Source organism: Balaenoptera physalus (genome assembly GCF_965194825.1).
Source record: "Balaenoptera physalus genome assembly, chromosome: 14".
Classification (NCBI taxonomy): domain Eukaryota; kingdom Metazoa; phylum Chordata; class Mammalia; order Artiodactyla; family Balaenopteridae; genus Balaenoptera; species Balaenoptera physalus.
This window is the reverse complement of record NC_138893.1, coordinates 86,765,118-86,783,973: the sequence shown is the minus strand read 5'-3', so window position 1 is coordinate 86,783,973 and position 18,856 is coordinate 86,765,118. Positions and strand designations below refer to the sequence as shown.

The 18,856-nt window shown below is 54.3% G+C and overlaps 1 protein-coding gene across 8 annotated transcripts in view; it reads left to right on the top strand.

Moving 5' to 3' along the window:
- Positions 1–1,368: 1,368 nt before the first annotated feature.
- COL13A1 (collagen type XIII alpha 1 chain) overlaps positions 1,369–18,856 on the top strand; it is an 80,256-nt gene continuing 62,768 nt past the window's right edge. For 6 of the 8 annotated variants that reach the window (XM_082424489.1, XM_082424488.1, XM_082424487.1 and 3 more), the window contains exons 1-7: positions 1,369–1,390; positions 4,042–4,077; positions 6,952–6,978; positions 9,532–9,582; positions 17,195–17,230; positions 18,042–18,068; positions 18,713–18,739. In XM_082424489.1, coding sequence (XP_082280615.1) covers positions 4,063–4,077; positions 6,952–6,978; positions 9,532–9,582; positions 17,195–17,230; positions 18,042–18,068; positions 18,713–18,739 — 183 coding nt within the window. In that variant the 5' untranslated portion in view covers positions 1,369–1,390; positions 4,042–4,062. The remainder of the gene's footprint in view (positions 1,391–4,041; positions 4,078–6,951; positions 6,979–9,531; positions 9,583–17,194; positions 17,231–18,041; positions 18,069–18,712; positions 18,740–18,856) is intronic. The other 2 variants (XM_082424490.1, XM_082424486.1) reach the window with 2 other exon arrangements.

Genomic DNA, 18,856 nt, shown 5'->3' with positions numbered 1-18,856 from the left:
CGCAGCGTTCAGCGCTTGCTCCATGCCGGCCCCTGTGCTGAGTGCTCTACACAGATTATCTCGTTCAGTCCCAAGAGGTAGATATGATTGTTCTCCCATTTACAAGATGAGGAAACCGAGATACAGGGAGGCCAAGCGACCTGCCCAAAGTCACCGACTAGTAAGTGACAGCCAGGCAGGCTGACTCCAGAGCCCTGCACTTAACTAAAGCCTGCTTCTTTCTCCCTTACCAAGACCGCATCTCTCCTGACCCCAGGCCCCGGCCGTGCCGGGGGGGCGCTCAGCTCCAGAAGCTGTCTGCAGGTGGTCCTCCCGCTCTGCATGGCGCCCCACGACACCTCACCAGGCAGCTCCTAGAGCAGTTTCTCCACCACCCTCTTGTATCAGATCCATCTGGAAGTTGGGGGCCAGAGTGAAAAACACATGACTTTCTCAGAAGTTGCTTTGTTCCTGAGCCCCCTCCTGTGCATATTACTATGCGAATATCTATTATGATCAACATTTTTTGGAATGTTTTCCTCTTTTCAGTGGGATTTCAGATCCATCATGTGGAATCTTTAGTCTATACCCAGAACTGTGCTAGGCAGGAGTCCTAGGGTTATAAAAAAGAGTTTGAGAAAGACATGGCTGTGGTCAGTGAAGACGGACTCCTGGAGCCACACAGGGTGGGGTCCAGCCTCCCGCTTCACTGCCAGCACCAGCTCATTGTAGAGAGGGTGGCCTGAAGATAGTTAGAGGCATTAAAGGAAGGAAATCCCACTGCCCCCTTCACCATCCCAATAGAGGGGAAGAGGCCCCCTAGAGAGGCCCGCACCCTTCCCACCTACTGCTCCCTGGTCATGGTCCATCGGCTCAGATGGGGCAGGCCCAGCAGAAATGTCCCAGGCAGACCGGCTCCATCAGAGCTGGCATCTGGCTTCCCCTGTGTTGTAGGACAGGGAAGACCAATCTCCAGCCCCTTGGGCCCTTTCCCAGGCCAGGACCAGTACACATGAGTGGGGGGCACTGAGGCACAGAGGCTCAGAGACAGGGGACATGCCGGTGAGTCTAGAGCCCTGATGATCCTTGAGGGACAGAGACATGAAGGGACATTCTTGTCTTTCTGTTCCCTGCGCCTGCCCTGAGCCTGGCACGGAGGAGACCGCTGCTGACTGCTTTTCTGAATGAATGAATGAATGAATGAGTGACTGAATGCATGCTAGAACTGAAAGGAAGCTTAGTGATTATGGCCCTCTCTTCATTTTGTTCATAAAATAACAGAGGCTCATAGAGCACAAGTGACTCCAAGGTCACCCAGCTGGTTGGGCTGTGCAGAACAATACCCTGACCTTCCTAAACTTCACTCTTTCCCCCTTTATTTCAGGGTCCTGTTGGAAGACCCGGCCTCCCGGTAAGTAGCTTTCATTTCTTTTTTCCTTTGCATCTCTCTCACGGGCTCTTTCTCAATCCAAGGACAGGAGAGGTTGGGTGGCTGCTTTCCTCCAGGTGTGTCTGGGTGGGAGGCCTCTCTCCAGCGTCTCTAACCTACAGCTGAGGGTGAAGCTCCTTGGCACCTTTCCTGGGGCCCAGGCAGGCAAATGACTGCAAGCAGGCCCATCCAGGGCCGCACCTGACTTCCGTACTGGTGGCCCTATAATGGGGGGCTGGATGGGGAGGCAGTCCCCTGACTTACTGGGTGTCCTCCTTACTGGTATGCACCAGCTCAGTTGAAGGCCACTGTCCCTGCTTTGTCCTATGTCCTCTGGTAAGAGTAGACTCAAAAACTTTGTTTTCCCCCCAGTTACCATTTCTGAGTGCTAGAGAGGCTGGGTCAAGTAACCATGGGGACTCTGGGACAAAAGTATCAATAGTACTAATAGCCATGTCTCACTGAGACCTTCATAGGTGCCAGGCACTCTCCTAATCCCTCTTTATACATTTGATTTGTTCACCAACTCAATGAAATGGGTATTATTATGCCCATTTTATAGATGAGGAAACAGAGAGAGGTGAAACAGCTTGTCCGATTGTCCAAGCTTCAGTTGTAGACCTGTTTGAGGTCCCGTGTCACCACACACCATCCCATACTGCTGTTTCCTGCAGTCCGTACTCGACATTTGAGGACCATCTTTAAAGTCTTCAAAGGCATTGCCCTGTGGGGTGTAGCCTGGGGCATAGATGCATTGAGTACCGGATACCGTGGGCCCTTGGATGGGTAGTGGCTCAGGCGAGATGCTGTAGCCAGCCAGAGGGCCGAGGTGGGCGTGGAGGGGGAGGCAGGGCTGGCACCAGGCTGCCCTCTCTCCCTGCACTGAAGGCCACACCCATTGGATTCCAGAGCCTTCTGTGCATCCCTCTTTATCCCAGTTACTCCCCTTTTAGACATGAATTATACTGTAACCTCTTGACTAAACCAGCAGCTTCTAGAATTCATGTCCAGCAGTGACTTTTTTAATGAAATGCATGTGGGCGAATGTTTGGCGCTTGAAAATGAAAACTCTTCCCAGCAAGTACGAGCCCTGGAGCAAAGGAGGACGGGGGACTCTGTCCCATGAAATCCAAGGAGGGGGAAAAATCAGATGACTGGGAGAATGTGGGCAGACTTTGTTTTTTTCTGACAATGTCCACCTTTAAAAAGCATTTGGGGGCAATTCTCAGAGCAGGGGCTGCCGCACAGAGTTTCCAGCCTCTGGCCATTCCATGCCAGTCCCTAACCCGAGCATTTTATGGCCAGGACTGCAAAGAACATTAGTTTTAAAAAAGAAATGAAAAGAAACCAAAACACACATCCTGCAATATCATTCAGAAGCCCAAGAGTGAGTGGGTTGTTGGATGTCAGAGCCGACGACCAGCAGGCCTGTCGTCCTCAGCAGGAAGGGTCGCAGTCCGGCTCGTGCTTCCGAGCAAAGGGACCTGGGAGTGACCCACAAAAAGATTTGCTGATGCTGGTCTCTTGTGAAATACGAGAGTGTGAAGTACACACGTGCTTATAAAAATCACTTGCCTGTGGCCGTACTGGGCTCACTACCTGTAGATGCAGTTTACACAGCACCCACCAGGTGCCAGGCACCTGGAGTTAGCATTCCAGAACCATTGTCTCTTGGCATCCTCCCAGCAGTCCCGGGAGAGAGATCCAGATGTTCAGGGAGGTTCAAGAAACAGATCCATGTGTATAACCATCGCTGCAACCCTGCCACTCTTTCCCAAAGTCTGAACGCTTGACTAAAGACACCTTCAGTCTTGACAGTGTACATGTAACAGGAGCCTAATTCAGAGCTGGTTGCTATTCCCTGGTGCGTCCACATACATCTTGGGATGCAAACCATCCCTCGGGGCGTTTTGCCTAAGTGAGGTCAGCAGACACAGAATCACCCCAGAAATGCCCAACCTTCAGGGGAACCCACAAACCCAGCTCGCTCCTGCCGGGAAAAACACCGTCTGATTTTCAGCCCCTGTTGTTTTCCATCCTTCCAGGCCCCTGGCAAACCCCAAGCCCCACCCCAGATTTTATGAGTCTGCACATATATGATTGCAAAAAAATATTCTCTACCAAAAGAGGGAGGAACAAAACTTAATAAGCAGATTTCCAGAGTGAGAAGATGTAACCCCTGGCTGCAAAACAAAGCAGTTCCCTCTCAGCAGCTGCAACTCCTGTTGTGGCTGAATCCACAGGGCGCACTATTGGCGCGGGACAGGGGGTGGGGGCTGGGCGTGGCGGTGACGAGGGGCAGGACTCTGTTGGTGGCCTTCACAGACAGAGGGCCTGGGGAGGAGCAGGGGGAAATGGGCGCCGCTCCCCAGCTCTGGCAGAGATAGACCAAGGGAAGTGATTCACCCATCTCACGGGAGCTGCCACTCACCCTGCTCTGTGCCTTCAAGTTCCGCGTGACGAGGATGCGACCAGACAGTCTGTGGGACTGAAAGGGGCGAGTTCACCCACATGACACCTGGGAATCATCCCAAGTGCCCACGCAAACCAGGTCTTGGGTGTGTAGCTAGCCATGGGGTCCTTCACGTGCTGGCCTGGCTCCAGTCACATCTATATGTTTCTGCCTCCATCAGGGGGACAAAGGTGCCATTGGGATGCCTGGACGTGTGGTGAGTTGGAGCATCTGTGCCTGCTTGGGTGGCCATTGCTTGCTTCCCCGTGCTGGCCTGTCCTGCAGACCATGGCAAGGTGTTGCCTACCCCACCCCAAGGAGGGGTCGGACCTCTCCCTTCCCCCACCCAAGTCTGCTTCAAGGAGGAGGGAAAAGTTTTATTCCAATCCTTCCGATCTTGCAATATGGCTTTACTCTCCAGAGAACTGCCATGGCAAAGGAAAAATTCAAAAATGGCATGAATAAAGCTCATCGCCAATCACTACTGAGGACTCCCACCCACTCCACTCCCTGACCTCCCGAGGCTGGCAGCTCACCCCCAGATTTATAGCTGCTCCTGCAACCATCCCCCGGCAAGAGCAGCGAAAGATGGCAAGAAATGCAAACTGAAAATGCTCTACAGAAACTGCAGTGGAGCCAGCTTCCGGAGTCATCTTCCCTAGACAGAGGCTAGTGATGCAGAAAGGGCTTGCTTCCAGGCAGGGCCTCCAAATCCTCAGCAGGAGGCTGGAGGTTAAAACATTCATCGTTTCCTGCTGAAAACAATAAGATGATGAAAGGTAATATTTGATAGGGAGCTTGTATCTCAGAAATGGGAAGGTTAGTGCTAGGCTTTAAGTTCCCAGCACCAGGGACCTGCTGGCAGGAATGGGCAGCACCTGGTGGCAGCCTAAGGCAATGCTTGCCACACGCTGGCCTCACCAGCCCCCAGCCTAGTCTAGGATGTGGCCCGAGCTGCTCTCCCTGTCTGACCTCTAACTCCCCACGAGCCGCCAGCCTCAACCTCCACCCTGGCCCCCGGTGCCCCAACTTACCCCGTGCCATCCTTCCATGTCACTCACATGCTTTGCCTGGTAACCTCACCTCCTGGGCCGGGTTGGCCTTAGGCCTGGGTATGGCATCCTGTGTGAGTCTGCTGACCTGGTGTGAACTCAGTGCTCAGAGAAAAGGCACCAAATCATAGCTAACACTTGAAAGTGCTGCCTGTGTGCTTGGCATTGTGCTAAGGGCCTTCCACACATCAGCTGATTCGGTCCTCATGAGACCTGCATGAGGTGGGCCCAGTTTCTACCCCATTGTTCAGATGAGAAAACTGAGGCTCAGATGTTAAGTGTCTGTCCCAAGGTCACAGGTCTAGGAAGTGGCTGATCAGGGACTTTAATCCAGGCAGTCTGACTCCAGACCTGTGCTCTTGACCCTGATAATGGAACTCACCCTGCCCAGGCCCCCCCACTGGCATCACAGCTCTAAAGAGGGTCTGATCCTTAGGAAGAAGCCACAGTCCTAGACCTAGGACCTGGGACATTTCAGAGGTTCAGCACAAGTGTTCATGTCACAGAGCTTTGAGCTCCCCAGGGCTACCCAAGAACTGTCTGTCAAGACATGGAGGCTGGGAACCCTGGGCCACCCCCGCCTGCAACTGTCCAACCACGTCCTAGATCACAGCACCGTGCAATTCCTGCCTGACCCTGTCTCTAGGCTTCAGTTCTCTAACTCCAAACCCTGAGTCCCCCAGGCTGTCACTGGGTCCTTCCCTGTGTAGATTAGGGAGACCACATTCAGCCGCCTTTCTCAGGGGCTAGCTGTGGGTGGGCCTGGGCCAGGCACGTTCTTCACCGTATCCCTCCGAGATCCCGTTTATCAATGAGCATGTTGAGACTCAGTTTGCCCTGGATTGGGGTAGAATTGGGTCTTGTACCCAAGACACCAAAGTCCTTGCTCCTGACAGGTAAGCTTCAGGAGTCTCTACCCGGCCTGCAGCTGCCAGCCTGCAGGGAAGCCTGCAAAGTGCAAAGCAATCCCTCCAGGCCTGCCCCCTCCTGCCCTCCTTCTTGGGCCCTGTGGATGTGTCCCCCCCACCCCCGCCCCGGGAAGTTCCACCTGAGCCTCCGGTGGAGCAGGAAGGAGAGCCACAGGAGGTCTCCCCATTTCCTTCTACACAAAGCTATTTTCAAACCACTTTGGTGCTTTCATGCTGCTTGTGCTATTTTAAATGTGACAATGGACCCATTTGGCTGCCCAGTAGGGGTCCTGGCATGGACCCCCTGAAAAGAACTGGGGTGGCCAGTGGGTGTGAAATGCCTGAGTTGTTGCCATGATCCACCAGAGGTGGCTCCACGGGCTGCCACGAATGAGGGTGGGTTGGGGCCGTCTATCCACTGGTCACTGTGCGCACAGGGGTCCTTGGCCGTGACCCACTTTCCTCTGCATCCCGGCCACATCCTCCATCCCCCAGATGTGTGTGTCCTTCTATCTGTCTTCCCGTGTCCCTCCTCGCATCTTGCCTGGCCACCCCTAATGACTCCTGTCGCATCTATTGGCAGTTTTGTGCTTGGTATTCGGTTGGACCTTCAGAACAACTAGACTCCACCTCACCACACAGTCCTTGGGAAAGTCTCTCCCGTGGCCACCCCCTCCTCAAATGACCCCGGCAGCTGGGGCCACGGCTCCTGAGGCGATTTTCTGACCTGGGTGTGTTCTCCTTTCTCTATGTCTCTGTCACACACACACCCACCCACACACACACCCACCCCCACACACACACACATCCACCCACCCCCCCCACACACACACACACAGCTGGCAAGGGGGCCTTGTAAGGCCCCTGCCACTGTTTCCTTCTTAGTTATCTGGCTGGGGCTGGCGCTCAGGCTGAGACACCAGCCGTCCACGTGCTGTGCTCGTTGGACTCGGGACCTGTCATGTGTCAGCATCTGTGTTTTGTTTTGTCTCTTATTTCACGGTGACTTCCTGTGTTGGGTCGTGGTGCCATTAACACGAATTCTTGTGTATGTGCCTCTCTCTCATCCTTTCTTTTTTCTCTCCCTCCCTGTCTCTTCCCTGCACCCCATGTTGCATGTGGCCGCCACAGGGAGGAAAGGGCCAACCAGGCGAGAAGGTGAGTCCACACTTTCCCCTCCGCACTGGCACCCCAGCCTCTGCCTCCACCTCCTGGACTCTTGCGGGGGCTTCTAGAGGCCCCCATGCCCTCCTCCTGGCACACAGGCCCCAGCGGAGCATGCCAGCCCGGCCTACTCTGCCCTCTCAGCCTCTCACGGCCCAGTTTCCTAACGGCTTCCACACCATCGGGCAGGAGTCTTGGGATTCCTGGACTAAGGTCCCAGCTTCCCTGTCTGAGGGGGTCTCCCCTGCCCACAGAGGCTGCACGTGGCCTCTTCGCACTGATTTCAGCCTTAGGCAGTCACCCTTCCCAGAGGCAAGGAGAGCAGCAACTGCTGTTTTGTGTAGCTGGTTCTAGCCCCTCCCTAGCCCTCCACTGGTCCCTCAGAGTTAGACACTATAAGTGTCTAAGAGAGTCCCCAGGGAAACGCCCAGACAGACTCCCGAGGTTATAGAGTGGAGTCTCCCAGGAAGCTAGAAACCCAGGAGACAGTCCTGGAGCATCAGCCCGGGTGGGTTCTGAGGCTTTATAACCAGCTCGCTCTACAGATGAGGCCCAGAGAGCCGGTGGGGCTCGCCCAAGATCCCACAGCCATAGTGATGATTGGGGGCCAGAAGCAGACCTCCTGATACCCATCTCTGTATTTCCTTGCCTGGACATTGCAGCATGTATTTCTGCAATAGTCTCCGTCTCCAAAATAACAATGACAACAGTAACAATAGCAACTACCATGTATTAAGCATAAACTGTGTCAGGCGCAGTTTGAAGTGTTTTGCTCTGTTCTCCCAAGTAACACTGATATAGCCCTTCCAGGGAGGCTTTAGTAGTCTCATTTACATGAGAGGGAACTGAAGCACAGAGAGGCAAGGTCACATACCCAAAGTCACACAGCAGAAAGTGAGAGAGCTGGCCAGGAGCCCCATGGTGTCTGACTCCAAGGCTGGGGTCCCTAACCACTGTGCTATGCTGTCCTCCAAATGAAATGAAGACCCTCACAGGGGGGCTAAACCACCCAGGAGAAAGATGGGGGACACAATCACTGTATAAGGACAATAGCAGACACTTGCTAGCCCCTTCGCAGACCAGGTGTTCTTTTAAGCACTTTACACCATTATCTCATGAGATTTTCACATCCACCCTATGAGACAGGTGCTATTATCCCTGCGGTACAGATAAGGAATCTGAGGCAGAGAGAAGTTAAGTAGCCCAAGGTCAGCTGTCAGGGAGCAGAGCCGGGCTTCAAACCCAAGTGTTCTGGCTCCTAACCATCACACTACACCACCTTGTATAAAAATCCTTGTGTACAAACAAAACAACTAAAAAAAAAAAAAAAAAAAATCCTTGTGTAATTACAATGGCATAAACAGTTACTAATTTGAAATCACTCCTCACCTGCGTGTGAGGCGTGACATTTTACAAATGCATTTCCGTCCTTTGCCCTGTAAGCGCAGCAGAGCCGCTCTCAGCATCCCTTCACAGAGGAGGTATGTGGGCTCAGAGAGGTTCCATGATGGCAGAGCAAGACCTGGAAGTGAGGCCTGGGTGTCTCCTCTGCCAGGAGGGGTGGACTCCTGGTGGGAAGCAGCATCCTGCCCTCCTCCAGCCGGGCACAGTCTGGATCCTTCTGCCAGAGCATCACCTCTCACCCCCACCTGTGTTCCATACACCCTTCATCCTCCTCCTGTCACCCTTCCCCAGCCCCCAGCGGAAACACACACACACACACACACACACACACACACACACACAGGTGTATCTAGGCAGCTGGACCACATGGTACTTTGAGCCCCCAGCCCAGCATCCACCATCCTCTCTACGTTGAAAACTCTGCCCCAGACTTAACCTCTCTGTGTCACTCTCACCCCAGGACTAGGAGCCAAGGCAGCTCCAACCTTCAGGCTCAGGGCTGCTGGGCCCACACAGCAAGTGTGTGTCTTCTCCCCACCCTCTCTTTACAGCAGCTCCAGCCCAGGGCGGGCTGCTGTTCAGCAGTTACAGGGTGTGAAGCCGTGTGGCCATTTGGGGCTGGGGAAGAAGACCTCAGGGGGTGTGAAACTTGGCTGGGGCTGGGGCAGGTTGGGGACATCCTGAGCGGGGCCCTGTGGGCATGCCTGTGGGGCCTGAGCAGCCATGGCTGAGCTGAGGCCTCTCTCCCTCCCTCCTCCTCCCCCCTCCCTGTGCCCCCTCTTGCCCATCACTGCACTGAATCCTCTTCTCCCGCTTCCCGGCCTGGGGTCCCACCGCCCTCTTTCCCTGGTCCCCACATCACGTGCTCTTGCTCACGTCTCTTCTCTCTTCATTCCTCCTGCTTCCCCACTGCCCTTCTCAATCCTTCTCGAATGTTCCGTCCATCCCCTTTTCATCTCCTCTCCTCTGGGTCCCTCATCTTCCTCCATATCCTCTGCCCTGCTTTGTCCTCTGGCTTCTGGCTCTTGGGGCCCACCCTCACCCACTCCGCCTTCCCCACCTGCCAGCTGCTCCCTTCTACTCTTCCCCTCCCACCCCTGTCCCCCTCCCTCTCCCCCTCCTCCCTCTTTCTCTCCCCCACAGGGCGCCCCAGGAGATGCCGGGATGTCCATCATCGGTCCCCGCGGCCCCCCTGTAAGTGGCTTTTGCCCTTCCTTGGGGTGGAGGGATGGGTGAGTTAGTGAGGAGGCCTGTGGGGGGGCAGCGCGGGTCCTGGCCACGCCTCTGGGTGTGACGGCCGCCACGGGGGATGCGGTCCGCTGGGCCAGGCCTCAGTGCTGCTGTTGATGTTAAAGCAAGCGGCCTGACGAAACCTACCTCAGTTACAGCCTCTCGGGAGGGTTCACAAGGCCCTAGCCTCTAGCCGTGAAACGACAGCAGCTGTGAGGCGGCCTGCTGTTCACAGGCAGAGGGAGAAAGTGCTGGCTCCTCTCCCAGGAGGGCGGTGGTGGCCGTGCTCCAGCTCTCCCGGGGACACGTTCCAGAAGCCCAGGAAGCAGTTACCCCAGAGCCCAGGTCTCCTGAGCCAAGCACCCACCCCTGCTCTTGCCAGAGCCCAACCCGCCTCTCGCCCTCAAAAGGCCCTGTTTCTGTGCTCATTGCTGGGCCCCAATCCCCTCCACCCAGTGGCTGGGGGCTTGGGAAAAGCAGAGAGCCTTCCCCTCAGATATGCTTCCTTAGGGACCAAAAGGGGGGCGTGGGTGATGCTGCGGGAAGATAGTGTGACTATGGGAAGGAGGAATGGCTGTTTTTCTCAAAGAGTGTCCGACCCAAGGGACTTCGATAAAATCGCCAAATGTCGGGGTGGAAAGGACCTCAAGGATGGTCTAACACAGCCTTCTCAGAAGGGGAAACTGAGGCCTGGGGAGAGGAAGGGGCTTGGCCAGGGTCCCACACATAGAGGCCAAAGCAGCGTTAGAACCCAGGACCCCGGGTGCCCAGGGCTCCCCCCACAGCAACAGGCTGCAGTCTCCCTGCTCTGCTGTGCTCTCTTCCTGACCTGCCGTGCATGGTTGAGGGGGGTAGGGACACAGAGGCCTAGCCTCATTCTCCCAGAGCCTAGCCCAATGGGTGATGCAGCCCCCCTACCCATTCCCCTGCCTTCAATGGGAAGCAGGAGGCTCTTACCCACTGACTAGGGAGAGGAGAGGGGTCAGAGAGCAAATTGCTAAGCTACGTCCAAGGCCCTGACTGCTATGCAGCCAGGAAGGGGCTATGGTGAGAGCTGGAAGCAGAGAGGGAGAGCCGAGAAGGTCAGAGAGGGAGGGTAGCCGAAGGATGGAGCTGGGGAGCAGGGCTGGCGGGCAGGTCGGGGGCCTGGGCTGTAGGCAGGGCTTGAAGGGTCCTGGGCTGTGTGGACAGGCCTTCCTTGCAAGGTTTCTACCAGCTCAGACCACGCGACAGTGCTGAGGGCTGACACTTTGCACTTACTCTGTGGCGGGCAGTATCCTAAGACCTTTACACATAGTAGCTCACTTAATCCTCACGAGAACGCCACAGGTAGGTACTATTAGCACCTGCATTTTATAGATGAGAAAAGCAGGGCACAGAGAGGCTGAGTGACTTGCCGAAGGTCATACATGAGAGTGTGGCCATGGTGCTGGGACTTGACACTCAGCCCGGGCCGTGTGCTCAGAGTCTACACTCTGACCCCTGCTGCTACCCAGCCACGGGGTTCCCATCACCTGTGCTTCTGGCTCACGTGGCCACCGTCCCGATGGGCTGTAAGCCCCCTCGTGTACTGGGCGAGCCACAGTGTGGATGCCCTGAGCCCAGGTGGGGTACCCAGCCAGGGGGTGACTAGGAGATGGGAAGGTCACAGAGAAAGACAGTCCCCCAGGTTCCAACGGCAAGGACTGAGTCTGGGGTGGACCTGTTAGGAGGACAGGGCAGTAACACAGAATACAGGCCCTACCCTTTGGCCACCAGCTCTGTCTGCCTCCTGGTCTGACCACAGATGTTCCCTCGTGTGGATCAGGCTGGTCCTCTCACACCCTCTTAGCGGCATCTTTCAGCAGTGTCATGTCAGCAGGATACCTAGAAGTGGTTGAAAAGGCCCCACTTCTGGAGAATATGCTCCGGGGGTAAGGTCTGCCTCAGCTCCCCCTGCTTCCAGCCCAGCGTGTATAAATATACCCACTGCTCTGGACATGGTTCCAGGGGTGAAAAGTACCTTCTGTTCCAGTAATAGCAATAGCTTCCCTCTCCTGGACACCTAGGAGACATGCTAGGTCCTACGCTGAAAGCCTGTGTATGTACCAGCCTCCTTCAGTCCCTCCGGCCCCCAGGAAAGCTGCCAGCCCATTTCACAGAGCGGGAAACAGAGGTCCATAACTGGCCTGTGGTCACACGGCTCCTCAGTGCTGGAGCTTGGTTTGGGCCCAGTCGGCCTCATTCCAAAGCCAGCATTCTTTCCCCAACACCGCCTTCCACGTTGTAAGCTCTACTGTTTAAAAAGGATATTTACCTTGAAAAAACAATCCTCCCTGTGAGTGTTGTGTTGATGTTAGGAGAGGCTTTATGGCACCAGGAGGCTTGATCAAGCCCAGTGACCTCGGATTTTGGCCTGTGTGTGTGACCTTCACCCAGATGGCTGGGGCCACCCCTGCTGAGTCCTCGCTAGACACCAGGGCAACCCCCTTAGCTCCTTCTAGGAAGCCACCCGGAGCTGGTGAGAGCAGGGGACCGCAGAAGACCATGGGACCGATTGCAATTAAGAGGTAGAGGTCAAGTGGGCAAGCCCTCTGCAGCCCGGGATGATGGGGAACATGTGGCTTTCCACTCAGCCAGGAAGGGCCTAGGACACATGCTGCTAATGAGAACCAGCCTTGTCTCTCTCAGGGGCCACCTGCCTCCTGTCTTGCAGCTTCGTAAACGGTCCGTGCAAAGGGGGCACCATCCGGGCACTTTGGAGAAGGATGGTTCACATTCCAGTGAGGCAAGATGCCGGAGCGGTGGGCCCCATTAAACTGAGCGGGAGGCTGGGACCCCGAGATGCTGGCTGGCCCCACAGGCACTGGGGAGGTCAGCTGCCAGGCTAGGAAATGCCCCCCATCTCAAAGGGAGCTCATTCTTTCCCAGAGACCCCAGGTTCTCTTCAGGGGCCAGGAGGAGCTGTCTGAACTTCCAGCCCTCATTCACAAGGAGACACCAGGTCAATACACCCGTTGAGTGTTTCTTCGTTTATTCGTTCCATTAATATTTGTCAGGCACCTACGACATCCTAGGTGCTGGGTAGACGATGAAAACCTGACTGCAGCCCACTTGCCCCTTTGCAGAGAGAAGCCATCCCATAGTGATTATAGTACAGACAGTCAGCGCTCAGCTGGGGACGGTTAGGGAGCTGTGGAGGATATGCAGGAGACACCTGACTTGGGGTCAGGGCAGGCAGGGAAGGCTTCCGGGAGGAAGAGGTAACTAAACTGTGATCAAGGAGGAACAGAGGTCCCAGGTAACAAGGCTGAGGAGGAGCGCTGAGACTCCAAGGCAGGAGCGGTTCCTGTAAACTACCGGAGAAATGGGGAAAGTTCTTTCCAGAGCAAAGCAAGAGCAAGGATGGTGAGAGGGAGGTTGGCGAGGTGAGCAAGGGTCCGATCATGAAGGACACAATGTTCAGGAGTCAGGATTTTACCCCGAGGGCAGTGCAGACCCCTTGGGTTGTGTTCTGCTGAGGAGGGACACGATCAGATTTGCAGTTTAAAAAGCTCCCCTGATCCTTCCTGCTCCAGCACGGAGCATGCTTAGAAGAGGCTGCAGGTACGGGGCTGGCTGGAAGGGACTTGTAACCATCAAGGCCTGGACTGGAGCATAGTCAGTGGGGCTGGTGGGAGGGCTGGACTGGCGAGATATGTTGGAGGGGGAATTGACGGAATTTAGTGATGATAAAAATGGGGATTGACGGAGAACGAGGAGTTCAAGGTGACCCCACCTTTCGGACTTGAGTAACAGAGTGCCTGGCAGTGCCCTTCCCCAAAGGGAGAAGCAGATTTTGCGGGGGGAGATGAGTTCAATCTGAAGGTGATAGATTTGGGATGTCCTTGCAATATTTGGCCCTCCGTTTGCTGCCAGAGGTCAGAGTGAGTGGATGCAACTCACGAGGGTGAGTCATACACACCCCCTCCCAACTCTGCATTCAGTGACATCACTTTTCAAGCTTAAAATGGGCTGTGGTGGGAGTATTTACAGAATCACAGATTTACAGAAATTGGCAAATGCTGTACAAAGCAGGGCTCTCCTCCCCCACTCTCCCCAACATAATTAAGCATTTACCAGCAGAGTCTTGCTTAAAAGATAGCCAGCACTGACTTGGGGTAGCGGAGGTAGAATAAGGCAGGCTCTGGACAGATCCACGACTGGCCCTCTTTCAAGGGTTAGATAAGAGGGAAGGGAGAGCTCCTGGTAGCGTCCTTCCTACCAGAAACTTCAGTATGTCTATGTTGCTTTACCCCACACAAATGCAGGCAGGAGGAAGGGAGGGAGGGAGGAGTAGACGTAGGGGTCCACTTCCAAAAAACAGGGATGCACTTGGCTCCCTCTCTTCCCTGGCCTTGAATTTAAGGAAGAGATTTTAGAGAGCAATGTAAAGCTTATTTCCCTTGTTCTTGTATAGAAGGATATAACATTAATCTGTAAATTAATCTACAAATAAATCTATCCATAATTTTAACATGATCCTAATACCCATGAATCTGGGGGGTGGAGTTAGGAGTCCAACAAAATAACATTCAATTTCATTTGGAAAAAAAAAAAGTTATGAGAATTTCAGAAACTTTTTGAAACATAGAGTAAGCGGGGTAGGGGAGGAGGGGTTTAGTTGTTCTACCAGCCATCAAAATGTATTATAGAAACAGAGCAATTAAAACAACAAATAGAACAGAAGTAAAGTCAAACGCATCTGGGAATTTGGTCCATGGTAAAGGCTTCATTTCACAATAGAAAGAGAAGATAGATTGTTCAGGAAATGATGCTGAGACAACTGACAAACAGTTTAGAAATCAGAGTAAATTTCAAATGAACAAAATACTCAGATGTAAAACATGCAACCATAGAATATGAGGACAAAGCATGAGCAAACATTTATAATTCTGAACTGAGGAAGTCCCTTCAAAACATGACCTAAAAAAAAAAAAAAACATGACCTAAAGACTTCCCTGGTGGTGCAGTGGTTAAAAATCCGCCTGCCAATGTAGGGGACTCGGGTTCGAGCCCTGGTCTGGGAAGATCCCACATGCCACGGAGCAGCTAAGCCCATGCACCACAACTACTGAGCCTGTGCTCTAGAACCCACGAGCCACAACTACTGAGCCTGTGTGCCACAACTACCGAAGCCCACACGCCTAGAGCCTGTGCTCTGCAACAAGAGAAGCCACCGCAATGAGAAGCCCACGCACCACAACGAAGAGTAGCCCCCGCTTGCCTCAACTGGAGAATGAAGCAGCAATGAAGACCCAACACAGCCAAAAATTAATTAATTAATTAATTAATTAATTAAAAAAAAAAACTAAAACCCAGAAGCCATAAGAAAAGATTGATATGTTTGTCGGCATAAATGTAGAACTTCCACATGGCAGAAAATATACCATAAAAAAGATAAATGCCAAATTGGAAAGAATATTTGCAACACATATGACTCTCAGTTACTGTTCTTGACAAAGAGCTTTACTCAAATCAGTAGGAAAAAGATAAACGTAGTAGGAATTATTGGTAAAGAATACAAACAGGCAGTTTACAAATAAATAGGATGGGTCAATAAACATTGGAAGAGATGTCCACCTTCAGTATAGATATGAAGGCATGGAAACTAAAATCCATTTCCAAGCCTCTCCAAGTGCCTCACCAAGGCCCAACCTCTCCAGGAAGTAGAGTCCCAGTTTCCATTTGGTCAGTGACAACATTCTTCCCAAGATCCCTGAAAAAGCTTTGGTTAGCCCTGGATTTGGCTCTGGGTTGGAGAGATGCGTCCTGCTACCAGGGACAGCTCTGTAGTTAGCAAACCATGTGATTATCCCTACCATGTAAACATTACCCAGAGTGGGGCTTGAAGATGTTTCTTGGAATCCTCTCCTCCTGACCTTTTCTTCAGGCCTCTCAGCATTCAGCGTAGCTGAAAGTTTACACTGGGTGGTTTCCGGGTTTTCTCCTTAGTGCTATTCTTAGCAACACTTATCCTTGAGGGAAGGTAGGCCTGGGGCCCTTCTGGTACATGAGTGGCATCTCCACGCTCTTGCCCTTTGGGATGCTTCCCACAAGCCCATCCCGGGCCCACAGGATGCTCCAGCTGGCTCCCACCCCACCCAGCCTTGTCCCCTGAGCATATCCCCCGAACAGAGGCCTCTAGGCATGCATGCCCACAGCTTCAAGGAAGACCCAAGCAGCCTGGAGGTGTTTCAGGTTTACAGCAGTTGGACCCAGAGGAATCTTCCTCTGAATAAGGTCCAATTCTGAAACTACTGCTTGGCAAGGACAAACCTCCATTGATCCTAAGACATTGGATCAAAGACAACCTTGCTTTATTCTGGTGCTCCTAGGTTCAGTTCAGTTTAACAAACATCTGATGATGGCAGCTACCATTTCCATAGGCTTTACAAATATAGCTGAACGACCCTATGAGTTTATACAGTTACCCCCATTCTATAGATGAGGAAACTGATGCACAGCGAGGTTAAGCCATTGGCTCAGAGTCACATAGCCATTGGTGGCAGTGGAGACACGATTAGAACTCAGTCTGCCAGAGTCAAAACCCCAAGCTTGGGAAGAGACTGAGGCCCTCTCAGTCAAGGGGAGACTTCAAGCTGAAAGCTAATCGTGTGAAAGATGTGGTGTGTCCACTGAAAGGCAGGTGAGCCAGGGTGCCCAAGCAGAGAGTAGGCAGGAAGATGAGGCAGGAAAGGAGCTAAAATGGTGCATCAGGATGAGATTGAGGCTGACCTTGAATGATATGTGAGCAGAAGAGAACCCTTGCTGGTTCTTGAGAAGGGGAGTGCCAGGACCCAGGCTTCTTAGCTCTCCGTCACTCTGGACCTCCTGGTCAGCCCGTTCCAGCCCTGGGTCTGCACAGCCTCAGGCTTCTTCTCACCTCCGCACTTCTCTTTTGTCCTGAATCTGGCCAGTGAACCTGCTTCTAATCTCCAACCTGAATACCCATCTGTGCACTCTGTACCTCCGGAAAAATGGAAATGATTGCTCTGCATCCCACAAAGATCGGGGGACCCAGAGATTGCCCAGCCAGGAGAGCCCTATTAGCCAGGACGAGAGGACAGTGGGCAATCTGACCTGTTCTGGTCTGAAAACACATTCCAAAGGCCAATTTCCAATATCCAAACCATCCTTAGGTAGGTGGCCATGAACGATGGCTGTGTAAATGAAGAGGACTTAGACGAGCCCAGACCAGGCGTTCAGCGTGCTGGAGGCTGCGTCCCCACTGTCCTTGCTCTCCATCCCATGCCCATGCCGAGGTTCAGAGCATCCGGGCGGGCAGTGAGGAGCTCTGGGAGGCTACTTCCCAGAAAGACCCAAAGGATGCTGGCCACCTGCTTTTCCCTTCCCCACCCCACTCCCTGGAGGAGATTTCCTAGGATGGTCCATCTCCTTCTTCCTCCATCCTGCCTCCCAGCCTGTGTCTCTCACGGATGATCACAGAGGAGTGGGAGGGAAACCACTGATCCTCTGGGAGCCAAGGTGACCCGGGGACTAAGGTGTGGCTTCCTCTCCTCCTCGCCCACACTCACTCCTGTCCTGCTCTTTTCAGGGTCAGCCGGGCACTCGAGGTTTTCCTGGATTTCCGGTAAGTGGAGAGGACTGGTCAGCTGTGTCCCTGGCGACTCCTGGGCCTGGCTGTGTTAAACTCCAGGCAGGGCCGGCCCTCAAACTGCTTTTGCCATTCCACATTCCCATGGGTAAGGACCCTGTCCTGCAGCCTTTCGTGGAGAGCAACTGAGGAGGGTGGCCCAGCGCTCGGCTCTTAGTGCAGGAGGGGACAGGGACGTCAACACGGAACTAGAGGGGTGGCAGGCAGCACAGGCTGTGAAGCCACAGGCTGGCCAGCCCTGCAGGACCCTGGGCTGTGGGGCAGATGATGCACCACTCGGAGGCCACCTCTGACCTGGCTTTGAGAGCAGATCCGCCTGCTGGGGGCAGTCACGTGGCCATCTGGATGTCCTGGGAGCCCTGCCTGAGGCCCAAGACAGATTAGGAGAGGAAGGCAGGGAGAAGCCAGCTCCCCCTTTCCCGCAGGCCTCGGTGCTGGCCAGCCCTGCTTTCCAGAAACACGCCCTCCACTTTCCACTCGAGGTGAAGAGGACTTTGATACCATGGCGACTGCCACCCGTCAGGTTCTCCCTCGTGCCAGCACGGGGCAGGTGGCATTTCGTTCACTCGCAAAGACCCCTCACGGGAGATTGTTTTACTCCCCACTTTAGAATGGGAAACCGAGGTTTAAGCTTACCCATGGTCCCATAACAGCAAGTGGTGAAGCAGAGATGTGAACCCTAACTTGTTACGGTGCAGAGCCTGTGCCCTTAACTACCTCCCAGGCTGCCTCTCTGCCAGGACAGCTGTGATGCTCGGTCTTTACATCTGGCCTCTTTCTCTTTCAGGGTCCCATTGGGCTTGACGGCAAACCGGTGAGTGGACCCTCTCGGGCTGTGGGCTCCCCCCACTCACTTAGTCCAGGTCACTCACCCGGGGTCTCCTAGTCCTTCTGCGAGACCCCGACTCCTTGGAAGATGCTTCAGATAAAACGAACGTTCTTGGGGCGGAAAGTCGTTGCCAGTGGGAAGGGGAGGAGGGGCCATTTGAATGAGTTGCCCTGTCCCCCATGAGCCTCCCCTGGGCACAAGTCCACGGCCTCCAAGCTGCACTCAGTATCTGGAGCAAGAGCCATCCTAGAATTTGCTGATTCCGGGGCCTCCTGGAAGGGGCTGGAAGGTAGTGAGGCAAGGAGGCCGCGGGAGGGGAGAGGGCTGGAGAGCTCAGCCTGCTCGTTCTGAAAGGAGCCTGGGCTCTAGTTCGCGCCCTCGCCCGCCGCCCCGCAGGGCACCTCCTGTGTGCACCTCGGAGTCTCCATCTCCCGTCGAGCCCCGACACGTGCCCAAGTCCCCATGGAGGCTGCTTCCCGTCCAGAGCTCCCCTCTGCCCATCTCAATCCTTTTCACTGGGCCCCAGACGCACACGTTCACGGGAGGAGCCCTGTGTGACTGGGGGGTGGGGCTGGGGTACTTCTGGGGTGCAAACGACTCACCCAGCACTCGTGCTCCTCTCCTTCCAGGGCCGCCCCGGACCAAAAGGGGAGATGGTAAGACCCAGCTTTCCTGCCTTCCCTCGAGGGGTGGGGGGGTCAGCCTGGCCCTCACGGGCCACAGAAGCACTGCCCGGCAGCGGGAGTGGCCGCCCCATGGTCACTCCCCGGCTG